General features: G+C 31.3%; 1 protein-coding gene across 5 annotated transcripts; it reads left to right on the top strand.

The window, feature by feature from the left end:
- The first annotated feature begins 6,621 nt into the window (after nt 1-6,621).
- Nucleotides 6,622-15,730, top strand: LOC105778775 (uncharacterized). 5 transcript variants are annotated; one of them, XM_012602550.2, is made up of 21 exons: nt 6,622-6,789; nt 7,232-7,468; nt 9,524-9,580; nt 9,989-10,016; nt 10,104-10,226; nt 10,600-10,711; nt 10,919-10,956; nt 11,064-11,117; nt 11,417-11,485; nt 11,664-11,780; nt 11,903-11,971; nt 12,185-12,264; nt 12,464-12,592; nt 12,664-12,913; nt 13,337-13,429; nt 13,539-13,706; nt 14,118-14,248; nt 14,361-14,490; nt 15,054-15,178; nt 15,272-15,445; nt 15,553-15,730. In XM_012602550.2, exons 2-21 carry the CDS (start codon nt 7,374-7,376, stop codon nt 15,590-15,592), a joined length of 2,082 nt encoding a protein of 693 aa, XP_012458004.1. In that variant the 5' UTR covers nt 6,622-6,789; nt 7,232-7,373; the 3' UTR covers nt 15,593-15,730. The 5 variants fall into 5 exon arrangements, with proteins under 5 accessions (XP_012458004.1, XP_052486732.1, XP_012457999.1 ...); XM_052630772.1 differs by having other exon boundaries at nt 6,623-6,789; nt 12,667-12,913; XM_012602545.2 differs by having other exon boundaries at nt 6,623-6,789; nt 12,667-12,913; nt 14,358-14,490.
- The last annotated feature ends 257 nt before the right edge of the window (nt 15,731-15,987 follow it).

Genomic DNA, 15,987 nt, shown 5'->3' with positions numbered 1-15,987 from the left:
TATGTTGGGTTCAAATAAATTTATAAATCATAATTATAATAATTCATTTAAAATGATTACAACATCAATCATAATTGTAATTATAACCACAATCAATATATTGATAAATAAATAAAATATTATGATTTTAATTGTAACATATAATATCTATTTGTTCACTAAAATTTTTTTAATTAGTCTTAAACTTGATTAAGAAAAAAGCCTAAATTAATTAAAATAATAAAACGAAGGAAAAATTCATCCAAAATTTAAGATTACGCCTACAATTTAAGACTACTTAAAGAATGAGTTGTAATGAGATTACACCTTATATTACGGGACGTCTGTAATTTGAGATTATGGGATGACTGGAATGTTGAAATCCGAACACTATAATCTAATTCCCTAATGTTACATTTGGCGGACCAAGCACCTCCTAAATGGGAGTTGTTTGGATAAGTTGATATTTAGTGTTTGTACTCTAATTTGGTGGTTAATTTAGTCACTATGCTTTCCGAATTTCAAAATCTCAATCTTGATCCAAACAATAGCAATTAAAATTATTAAAAATTCTGTTATTAGTCTCGTATTATACGTAAGTTGTGGACTTAGTCTGTGTTCTCTAATTTAATCATTTTTATCTTTTATACTTTTAAATTTTAAAAGTTCAATCCTAACTAAAATGATGACTATTAAATCTATTAACTAAAATGCCATAAATTTGTGCAAGTATTATGTGAAAATAGGGACTTAACATAGCATTTCACATGTAATAAACACGAAGAAATTTCATAATTCAAAATTTAATTTACTAAACCCGACGAAATTAAAGTATAAGGGCAAATTCCGCAACTTAAAAATCGTAACACTAATTCTAATTATAATTATTGAAAGGCATATTAAATGTAATTTTCTTTTTATACCATTGTGATTTGAGGAAATCAAATATAGATACATAGTTTATATATTCTTTATAATACATTTACAGTCATGATGGGTAAAATTGTAAATCCTAAACTATATTTTATAAAGATCAACATAAAGGAATGTTTGTAAATTTTTGTTAAATACTTTTTGGGGTCAATATTATTGAAAGTTGATGCAAGCTAAGAAAGTTTTGATTAGAAAAAATTTTTGATATGATTTTTGGAGATAATGTTTTATCATTGCATAATTAGGCTAATAAAAGGTGAAGGCAATGATGGAATAAATGGTGAAAAAGTAATTCACATCATGACTTGAATTTTGGATTCTAATATAAGAAAAATAGTTAATTATGTCAAAAAATATTAATTTTTAATTATTGTTTAAAATTTGTTTTATTGCATTTAATAATAATATTTTTCTCTAAAATCTTTTGATATCTTATATTCAGTTTAAATCAAATCAAATAGAACTGGACTATTAAGTGAGAGTAAAGTTTTCTTAATGTTTTTTCATTATTAATCGATCGAATAGGTGTTTAAACTTTAAAGTTGATATTATTGATAGGAGCAATTGCGGATTTAAACTATAACATTCATTTTTGTAATTAATTATATTTAAAATGTTAAAAAATAAATTTAATTTAAGTACACCATGATTTAAAAATAAAACCGAATCTTGACTGAATTTAACTTAAATTATAAAATGAAAGATTACAAATTGAATTATAAAGTTAAAGAAAATATATTTATTTATTATTATTTAAACCCAACTGGATTCCTTTATAAGCTAAGAGATCAAAGTGAAGGATATTATTAAATTAAATAAGATTTTGTTCAGAGCTTTAAGTAAATATATAAATAAAATAAAAGTGTGAATCAGAGAGTGGGTGGGTGATTAAGGGGTCACGTGTGCACGTGCCGTGGGCAGTGAGTCGGTGCCTCGTTTCTCATAAACAAAACCGAAGCGCACGAATTGCGGAGGTGCTGCGTCCTCCCCCTTCCCACCACCACGCGATATCTTCACTCACGCGCCACTATGAATGAAAAATTCAACGTGAAAAATACATTTTCAGTCCCTCTCAAGATTAATATTCAGCAAATTGGTCCCTCTCAAAAGAATCGAAAAAATTTAATCCCTTTCAATTTTAAAAATCAGCAAGTAAGGAGAATTTAATCACAATGTTAATGTTTTCCATCATTGTATATAATTTTAATTTGTATAATAATAAATTTAGCCATCAAAATTTATACATTCTATCAATTTGGTCCTAACTTTATAAATTTAGCCCACAATATTTATAAATATTGAGGCTAAATTTATTGAATTTTAAATTAAAATTAAATTGAAAATATATAAACATTGAAGGCTAAGTAAGTTAATACATTATTTATTGAAAAAAAACTATTGTTTTAATTAATCCATGGAGGTTAATGGAAATTGTAATTTCTCCTTAAATGAAACTTAATAAATTATTAAAAGTTGGCTATGGTTAGAAACAGCATTTATGAACTTATATGAATAAAAGTTGGTTGATTTTAAGAGGCTGATAACTTTTATTAAAAGAGTAATAATTCTTTAAAAAAGTGAATAATCATTTTGTAAAAAAGTGAATAATTATTAAAACATTTTATAAAAATTAAAGTTTTAAATATCTTTCTATTTTTATCAATAAAAATTTTATGTTTATCTTAAATTATATTCAAAATAAAAAGTAGAGTAATTTATCGATTGAGTTTTATTTTGATTGGCATAGTAATTGTTGCCAATGCAAAAAAATGTGGGTTCAAGTACGCTGAAGTGTATTATTCTCCTATTTATAGGTCGTGGAGGAGCTATGAATAGTTTTAAGTATTGTGTAAAAAATAATTATACTAATTAAACCTTAATTTAATTGACACATTTATTATTACATAGAAAAGGACCACATAAAACTATTTTAAATTTACAACGGATCAGTCGACCAGGTCTACGAGTCTATTCTAACTATCAACAAATTCCTAGGATTTTAAGTGAGATGGGGATTGTAATTCTTTCTGGGTATAATGACAAACCAGGAGGCTCGACTAGAAGTAATCGGTGGAGAAATTTTGTGTTATGTATGTCCGGTATATGAATTGTATCCGAAACTCTCCATTTGTGCAAAAGAAAAAAGAAAAAAGCACAAGTTGTCTAATAGAACTTCTCCTGCCCTACTGTAGTTGATACATCAAGGAAGTTTTACCTGGAATGAAAGAACAAAAAAATGGATTCATGAAGGTTTAATTAGTAAATCACTCCCAATCCGGGTTCCTTTGGATAATAAAGATATGATTTTAGGTTACGTTTTGGGAGAGTTTTACCAACGCGGGATAGAGTCAGCAAAAGTGAAGTAAGTGCTTATGATTCAACTAGGGGGCGTATAATTTATAGACTTCACAACAAAAATTCAAATGATTAGGTAGTTTTTTTAACTTCAAGATTTCTTTCGGGGGAATCCAATTCAAATTTCAACAAACTTATTTTTTCTAATTTAACGATTAACTATTTCATGAATCATAAGATATGATTTAATTTCTAAACTCAAATTTGATCTAACCTAATCCGAAAATTCATTTTATTGTTTATATATTAATAAAATATTAAAAATACATTCCTTTATTCATATTTCTAATTTGTTTATAATTAATAATTTTTTTTATTTTAATTGAACTCAATACATGTTGAATTTATATGAAATGAAAAGGTTTTGCTCAAATCTAAATTGGATACAATAAACCATGCAACTTGTGAACAAGTCTATTCAAATTAACAGTTGGTTTAGTTTATCTTTTAGCTGCTCAAAAAGCGATACTAAACCAATAAGTATTGAGTACAATGATGATATACGTTGTACACTCTAAGGAAAGAACATGATGAGTTCGATTTTAAAAACAATATTAATAGGAAGGACAACTATAAATCTTCGAAAAGATTAATCTAGACTATAAATGGTATATGTGTTTTGAAACACATGCAATTTCCTTTGAGCATTTTGGAGAAGTTGATAAAGTTTGGTCGAATTTACAGATACATTTTTATGCCATCCATGCCCAACCTTAAAATCAGGCACTGATATGTGTTGAAAATAGTATTCAAATTGTTGAATATTTTGACCCCAAATTAATTCTTATAGAATCACGAGTTTATATATATATATAGATATCCTCTTTTTCATGCTATTGTAAGTCAACGATAGATAACAAAAGGAAAAAATTATATTCTTGAAACAATAAAATTACATGTGACCATTTCTAAAACTTCCCTAAATTCAAAGTATATAAGAATTCAAAGTTTCCATTAATTTTCTTCTCACACATTGCCGACCCGTTTTACTGAATTAGGCACATTTGAACTCTCAGATGTCTTTACTTATATTTTCTATATATATATTTCTAGGAAATTCAAACTTAATTGCCGACACAGGCTCTTTTTCTTTTTGGATTCTTAGTGTGAGATGCTTACAAATTAGACTCCTTGAACACTAATATTATTCATTTTATTCTTTTCTGATAGCAATAATAAACCTCGTATTTTCAATGAATGGGTTTTATGAAAAAAATGATTCACCAATAAAATCACTATTTATAAAATATATAGTATTTAAAATTAATGTGTAATTTGTTTTAAATGATGAAGTTTCCATGAACCTTAGCTGTATGATGGTAGACCATAATCTTGAGCTTTCGGCCCTTATAATTATTAGGCAAAACAATTGGGAGATAAATTTATGTCAACTTTCATGTGAAATTATTGCACTAATATATACAAAAATTAACAATCATCAATTTCCCAAAGTGAAGAACACAACATTATAATTACAATATTGTCTTTTTATCTAATTAATGGATAATAATGTAAATTTTGAACTAAGCCCTCCAAAAACAGTCATGATTAGAATTATATTATTATTAAATTTTCATTTGCTCTTTCCATGATACATCAATCAACAATGTCTAGACTTAAAAGTTTTGAAAATATTGATGAAAGTAAAGAGATTCCTTTGGGGAAAAAATACTTAATTTATGTTTGTTGGACCACTTTTTTTATTTCCCTTTAATTTAGCCTTTGATTTGTTTATATTTGTTTATTAAGTATAGTAATTTCTCTGAACAAATCACCCTTTTCCAACTTTCACCTGGAAAAATAGATTAAGTAAAATTATTTCTGTTTAGATATTTAATTCGGTTGAATTTCCATATAATTATTTAAAATATTTTTATATTTTATGAGGCTGTATGATATAATAATTATGTAATTTTTATTTATTTATAAGATTATCCCCATTGGCAGAAAATGCTTTATTAGTGAATAAGATTACTTAGAAATCTAAAGAAATGTTAATAATAATTTAAGGATGATTATGTAATTTTCTATAAAAGAATTTATCAAGTAATCAACTTCTTTATTTTATAACCTAATCGTAAATTAAGACAACATCTATAATTAGGAAAAAGGTACTTAGAAAATTTGTTATTGAGAAATGGGACATCCTCTTTCTCTGTGGGTAAAAATAAAAATTTTAAAAATTAATTATGGTTTCTTAAATTGCATGATATTGGAATTTTTATGTTTTAATTAGTTTTTAAAGAATATTTGTTAGTTTTAAGGATAAATATGTAGGTTTTTTTTAAGAAAATTTTTAGGTAAGAAGTGAATGTGATTGTTGAAAATAATTGATAACAAGTCAAGTTTTTTTTTAAATAACACTAAAAAATAAAATACGAAAATGGTATGAGAAATAGATTAAATATGAAAAATGAGGTGTTTTTATAGTAACTTTGGATATCACTTGAGACATTGGCCGATGAACTTTTTTTTTCAAAGAAATAGGACTGACAAGAACAAAAAAATCTAAAAAACTGAAAAAAATATTTTCTTTATGTTTCGCATGACAAATTGGCGGCACAAATAAATTTTGTAAAAAAGTTTAATGGGAAAAAAAGGGGTTGAAAGTGTGGTTTCAACACTAAATAATTAATGCTTCATTTTTTTAATGGTCAATTGCAACTCGACAGCACATTCTTAAAATCTCACTCACCTCACTTTTTGCAAAACTATTTCTACTTTCAAGTTTTTAATGCTTATTTCCAGTTTTTTTGTATTTAATCAAGGGGTGCCACCAAATACATTAGCGGCACTAATTAAAAAAATAAAATTTTCACTTTTTCAACTTTTTTTTCTTGTCAGATTTTTTTTAAAAGTTCGTCGGTGCTACTAATGTGTTAAGCGACATCTAAAGTTATTGTAAAAAACACCTAATTTTCGTATTTAATCTGTTTCCATACTATTTTTGTATTTAATTATTTTCTAAAAATACCCCAAATTTATTTAAATTTGTTTTTAAGAAAAATTTAAAATACTTAAATAATCCTATTAATTTATCACTTTTTGTTTTTTAAGAATAAAAAACTAGCATTTAAAATATTAATTAATACTGATTTCACAATTGATACTGGACAAATCTCTACCCATCCCCATAAAAATGAATTATGGCAGGACCAAGTTAAGTCATTGGGCATTGTTGAGCCACGTCATTGATATAAGTGGGCCGTCCTGTCTCGGCCCAGTTCAGTGTAAAAGACATATTAAGAACAAATAAAAGCAGACAAAAAGATACGGGCTCATTTCATAGTATACAAACAAAACAAAACGCAGCGTTTTAATTCATCCTCGATTTTTACCCGTAATACCAAGGAAGGAAAAATACGAAACAGAGAATTTCCATTAACAAACAAATTTTATTTATATTATTTTTATTTTTCGATTTATGTCATAGCTTTGAAAATTCTTCTGTGTCTCTTGACGATTACAGAGAGTGACAAACATCGAAAGAACGAAAGAGAAAGATCTGCCATAACCCAACAGGTAAAAATCAAAACGAAACAATAATTTTTTTGAAAGATCTTTTTTGTAAGACACGTAGGGGTGTTGTGATTTCACTATCGAGAGTGTTTGTGAAATTTGTAATGGGTAGTTGTTAAATTTGTTTGTAAGAATTCTTCTCGTTTTTGTTCGGCTGTCACTTCAACATATCCATTCTATCACCTAACAGGAAAGGAAATTTTATTGTTATGTGTTTTTCGGGGGGTTTTTATGTTTTGCTTTCATTGTAAGAGCTAATGGGCATTCTCTGATTTCAAAAGTTTTTTTTGGGGGTAAACTAGGGGTTATTTTAATTGGGTTTTTAGATCTTAAAATGTGGGATTTACTTTGGTTCTGCTTTGTTTTTTTGTTTTTTTTTGTTATTTATAGTTGTGTTTTTTATTTGAGGATATTAATAGGATTGCTTCTAAATTTCATGTTCCAGGGATTGGGTTTTTGAGGCTGGTTTTGGGAATTAGGAAGTGGGCATCAAGTTCTCACTGAAGCATGCGTGGAATGTGAATGTTTGAGAGGGTTGGATTTGGGGTGCATTTGCTCTTTGGTGTCCAAAGGGTTTGTATGCAGAAATGGCTGATATAGCAGGTCTACCAGAAGCAGCAGGGTCTAGGTTTAGTCAGTCGGAGTTGATTGGCAGAGGATCCTTTGGCGATGTCTACAAAGCGTATGTCTATTGTTTTTCCATTTCATTCTTCATTACACCGCTTGAGTGCATTGAATTGTTTATTTACATTTTTGTCACAAGGAAAGAACTTAAAGTGAATGTGACAGTGTGACTTGTGATTGTATGTATTATGCTGCACGTTGTAGGATTTTGTTAGTTACTGGTGTTTGATAGGAGTAGATTAGTGGATTAGTCATAATTGATACTGATGCTATTGTCGAATTGAAATATTTTAGAGTCCAAGTTAAAATACTTCATGCCCTTGAGAGCTGAATTTCTTTTTAATATTTAAATATAGAAAAAGAAATTCTTCCTGTGGGTGAAGGAAAAAGGAGCTTCAAAGGTTGCCGGGTATTGTTCGACTAAGTCATATTAACTTTAAATTGTGCACTTTAATTTGGAGTTTATGGAGACATCTGAGAACTGTGTGAGCATTATAATAACTTTTTTTTATCTTTTTTTTTTCATTAATAGCGATTTGATTCTGCAAAGTTTGACCTGTTAGATAATCCTGAGATAGTTACATCTATGGTAGGTCTTACTGAATTTTAGTTATGTTTTGATTTAAATCAGTGCAAAATGTCTACATTTACTTCTCCCTCCAAAACGGGAGGGGGGGGGGGGAGGGACAGAGAATAAAATAAGAGTAAGTTTTTGTCATGTGATGGAATCATTGAAGTTAATAGTTAAGGATTAAATGGTTGTGGTCCCTCTGATCCTGTTTCTTAAAAAGGCAGAAAAGAATAAATTTAACTGATAATCTATAACTGAAATGAAACCCATCCTTTACTAACCTATATATATGATCTCAAGATTGAAAAATACATTTTAACTTATCATAGATGCTATGTTTTGATTTAGAATTCTTGTTTATCATGTAAAGAAGTTGACTGAAATTGTAATAGCAAAAATTGGAATTTTTTTTAGTGTTGTCTATGTTTTACTCGTGAATTGTGATTGCAATGGTTTACCTTCCTTTGGTGTAAAATCTACTTGGCCAATTGGAATGTTCAATGATTTATTTAGCCCTTGTACGCAGCAACATTACTTCTTACTAATGCACAGTAAAGAGAAGTTTGAAGACTCGGAATTTTATAGGAATTTATTATGGAAGTTTTATTTAATTTCTAGGTTTTCTTAGGGTTACATGTGTTTTCTGTTTATCTCACGTTTTATGGTGTAGCTTATAAGTACTTCTATTATTTCTGATTTTTGGTAGCTTTGGATCAAGAAATTATTGAAATTTGGAGTTTTGAACTTGAAATTTCCTAACCCTTGGTTCTCTCTGGTTTCTCCTTTTTCTCTTCAAATTTCATTTGTTCTATTACCCTTTTCTACCAAATTTCTCTTTGACCTTTTTATTCTCTCTCTATTTTGCTTAGCCTGGATGCAGCACTTTTAAGTGGTAAATAAATACTTACATTTTGAGTTATTAAGGTGTGCATGCATAGTTTGACAATCTTTTTGTGAAATTCAGCAAAAATATACATTAGCCTAATTTTTCTTGGTCTATTTTGTATATTATTGTCTTTTTATAGGTAGTGACATCTTTTTATTCCTTTAGTAGTTGTTTGACTTCTTGTATCCTTTTAGAGGCGGAATAGATGTGCATACGAGTGAAAAATGCATACTTGTTCTTTTTGAGTTTACTAGATTAGACTGATATTTTCGAAAATGGGTACTGCTGGACGGGTAATCTCTTTAATTGGACCCCACTTTTTAACTTACCCTCTTATTTATTTATTTTATCTTTTTAATTGTTAACATGTAAAAGGAGTCTAAATTACCTGGGAACACTTTATGAAAATGGCTGTATATTAGTTATTTTAATCATGTAATATTTCAATACTTGTTTATTGATAATTGGTATAGACCAAAATTGATTCTTTTAGAATGAGTTCATCTTATTTGACTGTATGACTGCTAATTGTACTGCACCACATCTATATGCCCATTTCTTACCTGTAATCATGTTGCATATGCTGTGGCTTTTTAAATCGTGAATCATGATTAATGAAAATGAGATGGATAGCTGATGCCTTTCCTGATTTGCAGGTTTGACAAGGAACTGAACAAGGAAGTTGCTATTAAAGTTATTGATTTAGAAGAATCGTAAGTAGATACCTTTGTTATATTTTCCTTGATTTATTCCTCATTAAAGTGTCTCGTAGCAGGTGCTATGAGCAACAAAGTCTTGTATATGATATTCACTTGTTAAGGATTAACTTGCTCATTTGTTCCTCATCTTCCTCTCGTTTTCTATGTATGTGCGTGGGGTTTTATGGTGACAAAACCACCCTTGCTTTATAAATAAATTAATTGCACCATTAGTCTGTGCATTATCAGCAAAGCAAATTTTATTTCCTTTATCAACTTCGTCCCTCAATGTGCTTAGTCAGCAACTTGCATATGCCTTTATGCAGGATCAAGTAGATGGGGCAAGTAACAATTTCTACCATAGTGTTTTTCCTTTTTCTATTTATCTGTTTCTTATGCTTGCCTTTGTTTTGTACTCTGCAGTGAGGATGAAATCGAGGATATTCAAAAGGTATTACCTCACTTTCTTGTATGCTAGTATCCTTAGTCTTCAATGAGTTGATTACCAGGTTTTTAATATGTTTCCTTTTTGTTCCAGGAAATTTCTGTTTTGTCACAATGCCGTTGTCCATACATCACAGAGTACTATGGTTCCTATCTTCACCAAACTAAACTATGGATAATAATGGAATACATGGCTGGTGGTTCAGTTGCTGACCTAGTAGGTTACTTCCGTTACTTTCTTCTAGTTCCAGATTGCTAAATGTCAAATAAAGTATGTTTGCAAAATATTGAAGGCATTTCTGCCATCTTTTTTGTACTAGTGCTTTTAGCTCCAATTTCAAGCTATTTTCATGTAGACCTTTGTGGTCACCCCCCCCCCCCCGGGTTCTAGTGTCAGTACACAATCTCTGGTTTGAAAACCTTGGGGTGCCAACTGCCCATTTTGTTGTATCATGCCGGTTGCATATGAAATAGTCTTTGTCTGCTTATATTTGTCTCAGCAAACTTGTTTATCATCTGATCTGATGCACTATTGCTCCTGGACAACATTTAGTTTTTCTGGAAAGCTAACAGAGATTCTTTATTTACAGCTCCAATCTGGCCCTCCATTAGATGAAATGTCAATTGCATGTATTTCACGAGATTTGCTGCATGCAATTGAATATTTACATAATGAAGGAAAGATTCATAGAGATATCAAAGGTTGTTTTCTTCCCTCTCTTGATCCATTTATAATTTATAAATACAGTTGTCATTTAAATAGAAGAAAAATTCTACATTTGGTTTTGGACTTGAAGAGGTTTCTTCAGATTATGTTTCATTTGTTTTTAGCCTTCATTTAATTTCTTTATATGTTTGGTTTTATTGAGTTATTCTTTGTTCCTCAACATTTTGCTATCACTTTTGCAGCGGCAAACATTTTATTGACTGAGAATGGTGATGTTAAGGTACTTTCCTTCCTCTCAAATTGGCTTATGTCAATGAGTATATGCATAAAATGTGTGGAGGTCTATGTGTTTTGCTGTGGGAAGTTAAATTTATGCCCCTGTAACAGGTTGCAGATTTTGGTGTTTCAGCACAACTAACAAGGACGATATCACGGAGGAAGGTACTTTATTTTTTTGGTTAAGATACGCCATTTTCCCTATAAGCATGAATTTCCTTCCAGGCTTTGACTGTTGCATTCTTTTTACTGTTAATTTTTTGTCCATATTTGTTTCTTTTATAGAAAAGCAAAGTTGACAAGTCTTTGATAAGTTATAATTCTTTTCTATTCTCCTAGTATATACTCTTTATTGGCTAAATTAGTCAGCATTCCATTTAACCCACAGTTCATTATCTTTCTGATGACTGAATGGTGTCATTGTCATATGATCGTCAATGAACTAATATGGTTGACAATGTTAGACTTTCGTAGGAACACCATTCTGGATGGCACCGGAAGTGATTCAGAATTCAGAAGGATACAACGAGAAGGTACTTCTAAAAGCTGTGTTTTGGAGTTTTTTTCCCAAGTTTTCTGGCATGTTTTTCTGCTTTTACCTGCCATCCATCTGCACATTCTCTTGCTTACTTGCACACAGCCTGCAATATCTGTCTGCTAGCCCTTGTTGAGTAATGAGCATTCTGTCACTGGGACTCTTTGCTGATACAGGCTGACATATGGTCTTTGGGCATAACGGTAATTGAAATGGCTAAAGGAGAACCTCCACTGTCAGACCTGCACCCTATGAGAGTTCTTTTTATAATACCTCGAGAAAATCCACCTCAGGTAATGTCAATAGTTTTTTGTTATATTTATGAAGTTTATAATTATTTATTCCATGTTTCTCATTCTTGATGGAATTCTTGTGCTTCTCTGTTTAAATATATTCAAAAATTTCTATCCTGCAGTTGGATGAGCATTTTTCACGCCCTATGAAAGAATTTGTTTCCTTATGTTTAAAGAAAGTGCCTGCTGAGGTATGGAGTTATGCTTTTGAATGTTTATTTGTTTAGCTTTTCTAGTTTACCCTGAACTCTGTAAACTTCCAATTAAAGTGCAATGTTATCGACGATGTATTAGTTTTCAAAACTATTCTGAAGGGTATAAGATGAGCGATCTTGGCTTGATTGTCTTTACTTTTTCTGATGCTGTAAAGTGCCTTGTGCTTTTCTTTACTCTGTTTATTTCAGAGGCCTAGTGCCAGAGAACTTCTCAAGCATCGCTTTATCAGGAATGCTAGGAAGAGTCAGAAGCTTCTTGAGAGAATTAGGTGCCCACCTCGTACTCAGTGTTTAATAATCTACATGTTGGAACTTGTATCTGACAGTTTTGAGGTGTCAATGCACCCTTGAAACTAAATTATGCATATGGTTTTAGTTATGTTTCTGAAATACCATGACAAGGGGATGTTAAGTTCAAGTACATTCTTCCATTGGCTATTGTAGCTAAGATGCTTTTTGTGTTTTTAGAGAGCGCCCAAAGTACCAATTAAAGGAAGATGCAGAAACCCCCAGAACTGGCCCCAAAGCTGTAGGAGAGTCAACTGACACTGTGAAGGTGAAAAGAGATATAAGAGGTGAAGAAACTGTTCGAGCTAGGTGGGTTAATCTTGTTAACCAGAAGTACTTTCTTGATTTTGATGGGATTTTTGCTGACTTGTTCTTATCAGCAGTAATCAGGGAAAAACATTTAAAAATGCTGGATGGGACTTCAGCATTGGTGGACCAAACAGTACGGGTACTGTCCAAAGTGCTGTGCGACCACCACAGGTTAGAGAAAGGAAAGTAGAAGTTGCTAATAATCAAGCTATACCAAGAACTCCAGAGAGTGGTAATGCTCCTGATGAATTCCCAGAAAATTCCTCTGGAAAAGCCACTAGAGATTCATACTACAATAAAAATCAAGATAATAACTATGATGTAAGATTCTCTCTCTCTCTCTCTCTCTCTCTCTCTCTCTCTCTCATACAAATAGGGTGGAAACAGAACTTGAAGCAATGGCAAAATTATTCTGCAGCATGGCTTTTGGCATCGAAACCTAATCCAATGGGATGATATATATGCGCTTCAAAGACTTGTTTTTCTGAAATTAACAGAGTCAAATTAAGCGTATGACTAAATTCACTTGCAATTTAATAACGTGTATACTTTTCTGAGAACTCTTTTTCTGTATGTTGGTGATGGGGTCTAGAAATTAAATTTTCTTGGCTGGATTCACCAATCATTTCTGTTAAGCTAGAGCCAGTTTTATATAATCTGTTGTTTGTATGCCTCTTTACCCTTAACTATATGTTCCTTTTAGTCTCAGATCTTGTCATATTGTTTTTGTTGCTTTATTCTCAGGATGAAATGTCTGTCAGTGGGTCAGGAACAGTTGTCGTAAGGTCTCCTAGAGGATCTCAATCATCTGCATTGTTAAATGACCCAAGCTCTCTTGTAAGCTTCCTTCACTTCTTTCACAGTATCTACGCAAAACTTTTAAGTAAATAAAGTCTCTGTTCCCATGCCAGCCATTGATTTTATTAGATTTCAATGTGCTGTGTAGTCTAGCAGCACATATGCTTCTACTGAAGATGCTTCTACCTTTGGAACCGTTGTTATGCGTGGCCAACACGATGAATCTGATTCTCCTCGAACTCCAAGATCCAGGCTAGGATTTCAAGAGAGAACTTCAAGTGCATCAGTTGAAGATAGTGCATCAAATCTGGCAGAGGTTGTTTTTGTTTTTCTTCTTTCTTGATCGGTTTTTTCATGTTGTAAACCGTTTTAGGTACTTCTTATTTGGTTGTGAATCTCTATCAAAGGGCTGTAGAGTGCATGTTTCATTGATTATATTGATATGTTTTGTGATATTTGTATTACTTGTTCTGACTTTTTACTATCATATACGTCTAACAAACTTTTTTGATAATTTCATGTTTTACTTGTTCTAGATTCTGCCTACAATCAAATATATAATTGTCTAGCTGGAATTTTCCTAAAACCTTTTATTGTATATCATATTTTTAATTGGATACCCAAATTCATCCTGTAGAAATATGAATTCGCCATGGAACTTGAATTATAGATTCAGTGTATGATCGTGGCCTCTGTTGAAAAACTCATCTTCTAAATGTCAATTCAGGCGAAAGCTGCAATTCAGGCAGGGTTGAGGAAAGGAAATGCAAGGGATAGGTCTGGACTGAGCAAGATCAATACCCCTGGGCAGGAAAATAGAAGAAGAGATCAAGTGAGCAACAGTTCTGATTCTTCCAGGTAAGCCTGATAAAGAGCTAACTTTCAATGTTTTCAATGTTGAGAATTTTATATGGCTTCAGTTATGATTTGGTTGTGTTACTATCTCCAAGTATTATTTTTTTTCCAGAAGTTCTCGTGACTATTTTGATGCACAAAGATTCTTTCCACGATCACGTCAACCAAGTGATGATGAAGAAAATGCCAAGATAATATCATCATCTGTGTCACTATCCATGTTGCTTATCCCTTCCCTAAAAGAGGTGCGTGCTACTTGATGTTTATTTTGCATTTCCCTGCCAGTTAGTGCGACAGAAGTAACTTTGAAATATTCTTCATATTTTAGCATCTTTACCTTAGAGGCTGTATCAAGATGCTTTTAATGATACAGATTTGTCTATGTTGAGTAACCAGTACATATGATGGGTGATTCATATATTGATGAGAGGGGAGTGAAACAATACCCCGTACAACTTCAATGAGTAGATAATAAATAAAAATATTTTTCGAAAGGTAGAATATGGAATAGTCCGGATAGGTTATTGAAAATGGTTTTGACTAGTAGATCTACAGTTGTTTTGAAGTAGAGGAGCAACTTAAAACGAGTAAAATCTGGAGGAAGCCGGAAAATTTTGATCAAATTAGTAAATAAGGTCCTAGTTCCTACCTGTGTCCTAGATAGAGTGGACCTGGCAAAACTATGCATATTTCTAAGCTTGATTGTGTGCATTTATGCTTTTACTCGATCCCATCATCCGAACATGGTTGCATTTGAAGTTACTTGCTGTGATGCTTACTTACATTTCTCTTAATGTGTACAAAATAGGTCATTCCTGATGATTCGGAAGTATCAGTTGTACGTGCAGTTACTAATTCCCTCACAAAAATGGAGGGTGCAAAGCCTGGATCTTGTGAAGCTCTTGTTCGCAGGTTGCTCGAGCGACTGGCAAGGTTAAAAATTTCTTATCTCACGGTATCATCCCTTTTGTATAACTGGTCTTGGTCCTTTAACTTGAAGCCTAAAACAGAGGTAAACTTTTGCAGCTCAAGGGAATCATCTATGAAAGATATGCAGGAACTAGCAGTCCGCTTGTTCAATAAGGGCAAGACAACTTCTGAAGATACACAAACTCCAAACATGGAAATCGACAGTAGAAGAAAACAGCAACTTAATTCAAATTCCAACTTGAGCCCTCTCGCGAGATTTCTACTTTCCAGGTTGGTTAAAAAATATTGCTCCCTTAACAAAAGGATCCTTGTTTTAGGAGATTAAATCCAACTCACACCTGCTATTTTAATGGCACAAAACTGTTCATATAATGCAGGTGGCAAAGCCAAACATCACGCGATCTCAACCCATCATGAAGGGAAAAACCAGAGATGGATTATATCTGTTTTTGTAGTGTGTTTACAGTTCTGCACTAATTTTGATTTTGATGTACATAACATTGTGAGAAATTATGTATTTTTGCATCCATTATGATTAAATCATCTATTTTTACATTTTTGTTATGGGGACAACATTGATGTATAATTAGATTTTGCAATTATCACGTTACAAGATGTAGTCTCACAAACATTAATCATTCATTAAAAATAATCTCTTTGTATAATCTTTGCACAATGAGTTTTCTTAGAGTTTACAATTTTCCACTGTTCAATTTTCATGAATGAAAAAGCAGGCAATCATTTGCCCTTTATTCAATTATTTCATTGTTTGATTGGATAGTTTGATGTCAATTACCATAATTTTGAATTGA

Source organism: Gossypium raimondii, chromosome 1 (genome assembly GCF_025698545.1).
Source record: "Gossypium raimondii isolate GPD5lz chromosome 1, ASM2569854v1, whole genome shotgun sequence".
In the NCBI taxonomy this organism is placed as follows: Eukaryota; Viridiplantae; Streptophyta; class Magnoliopsida; order Malvales; family Malvaceae; genus Gossypium; species Gossypium raimondii.
Note: the sequence above shows the minus strand (reverse complement) of the source record. Positions and strands in the feature narration are given on the sequence as shown.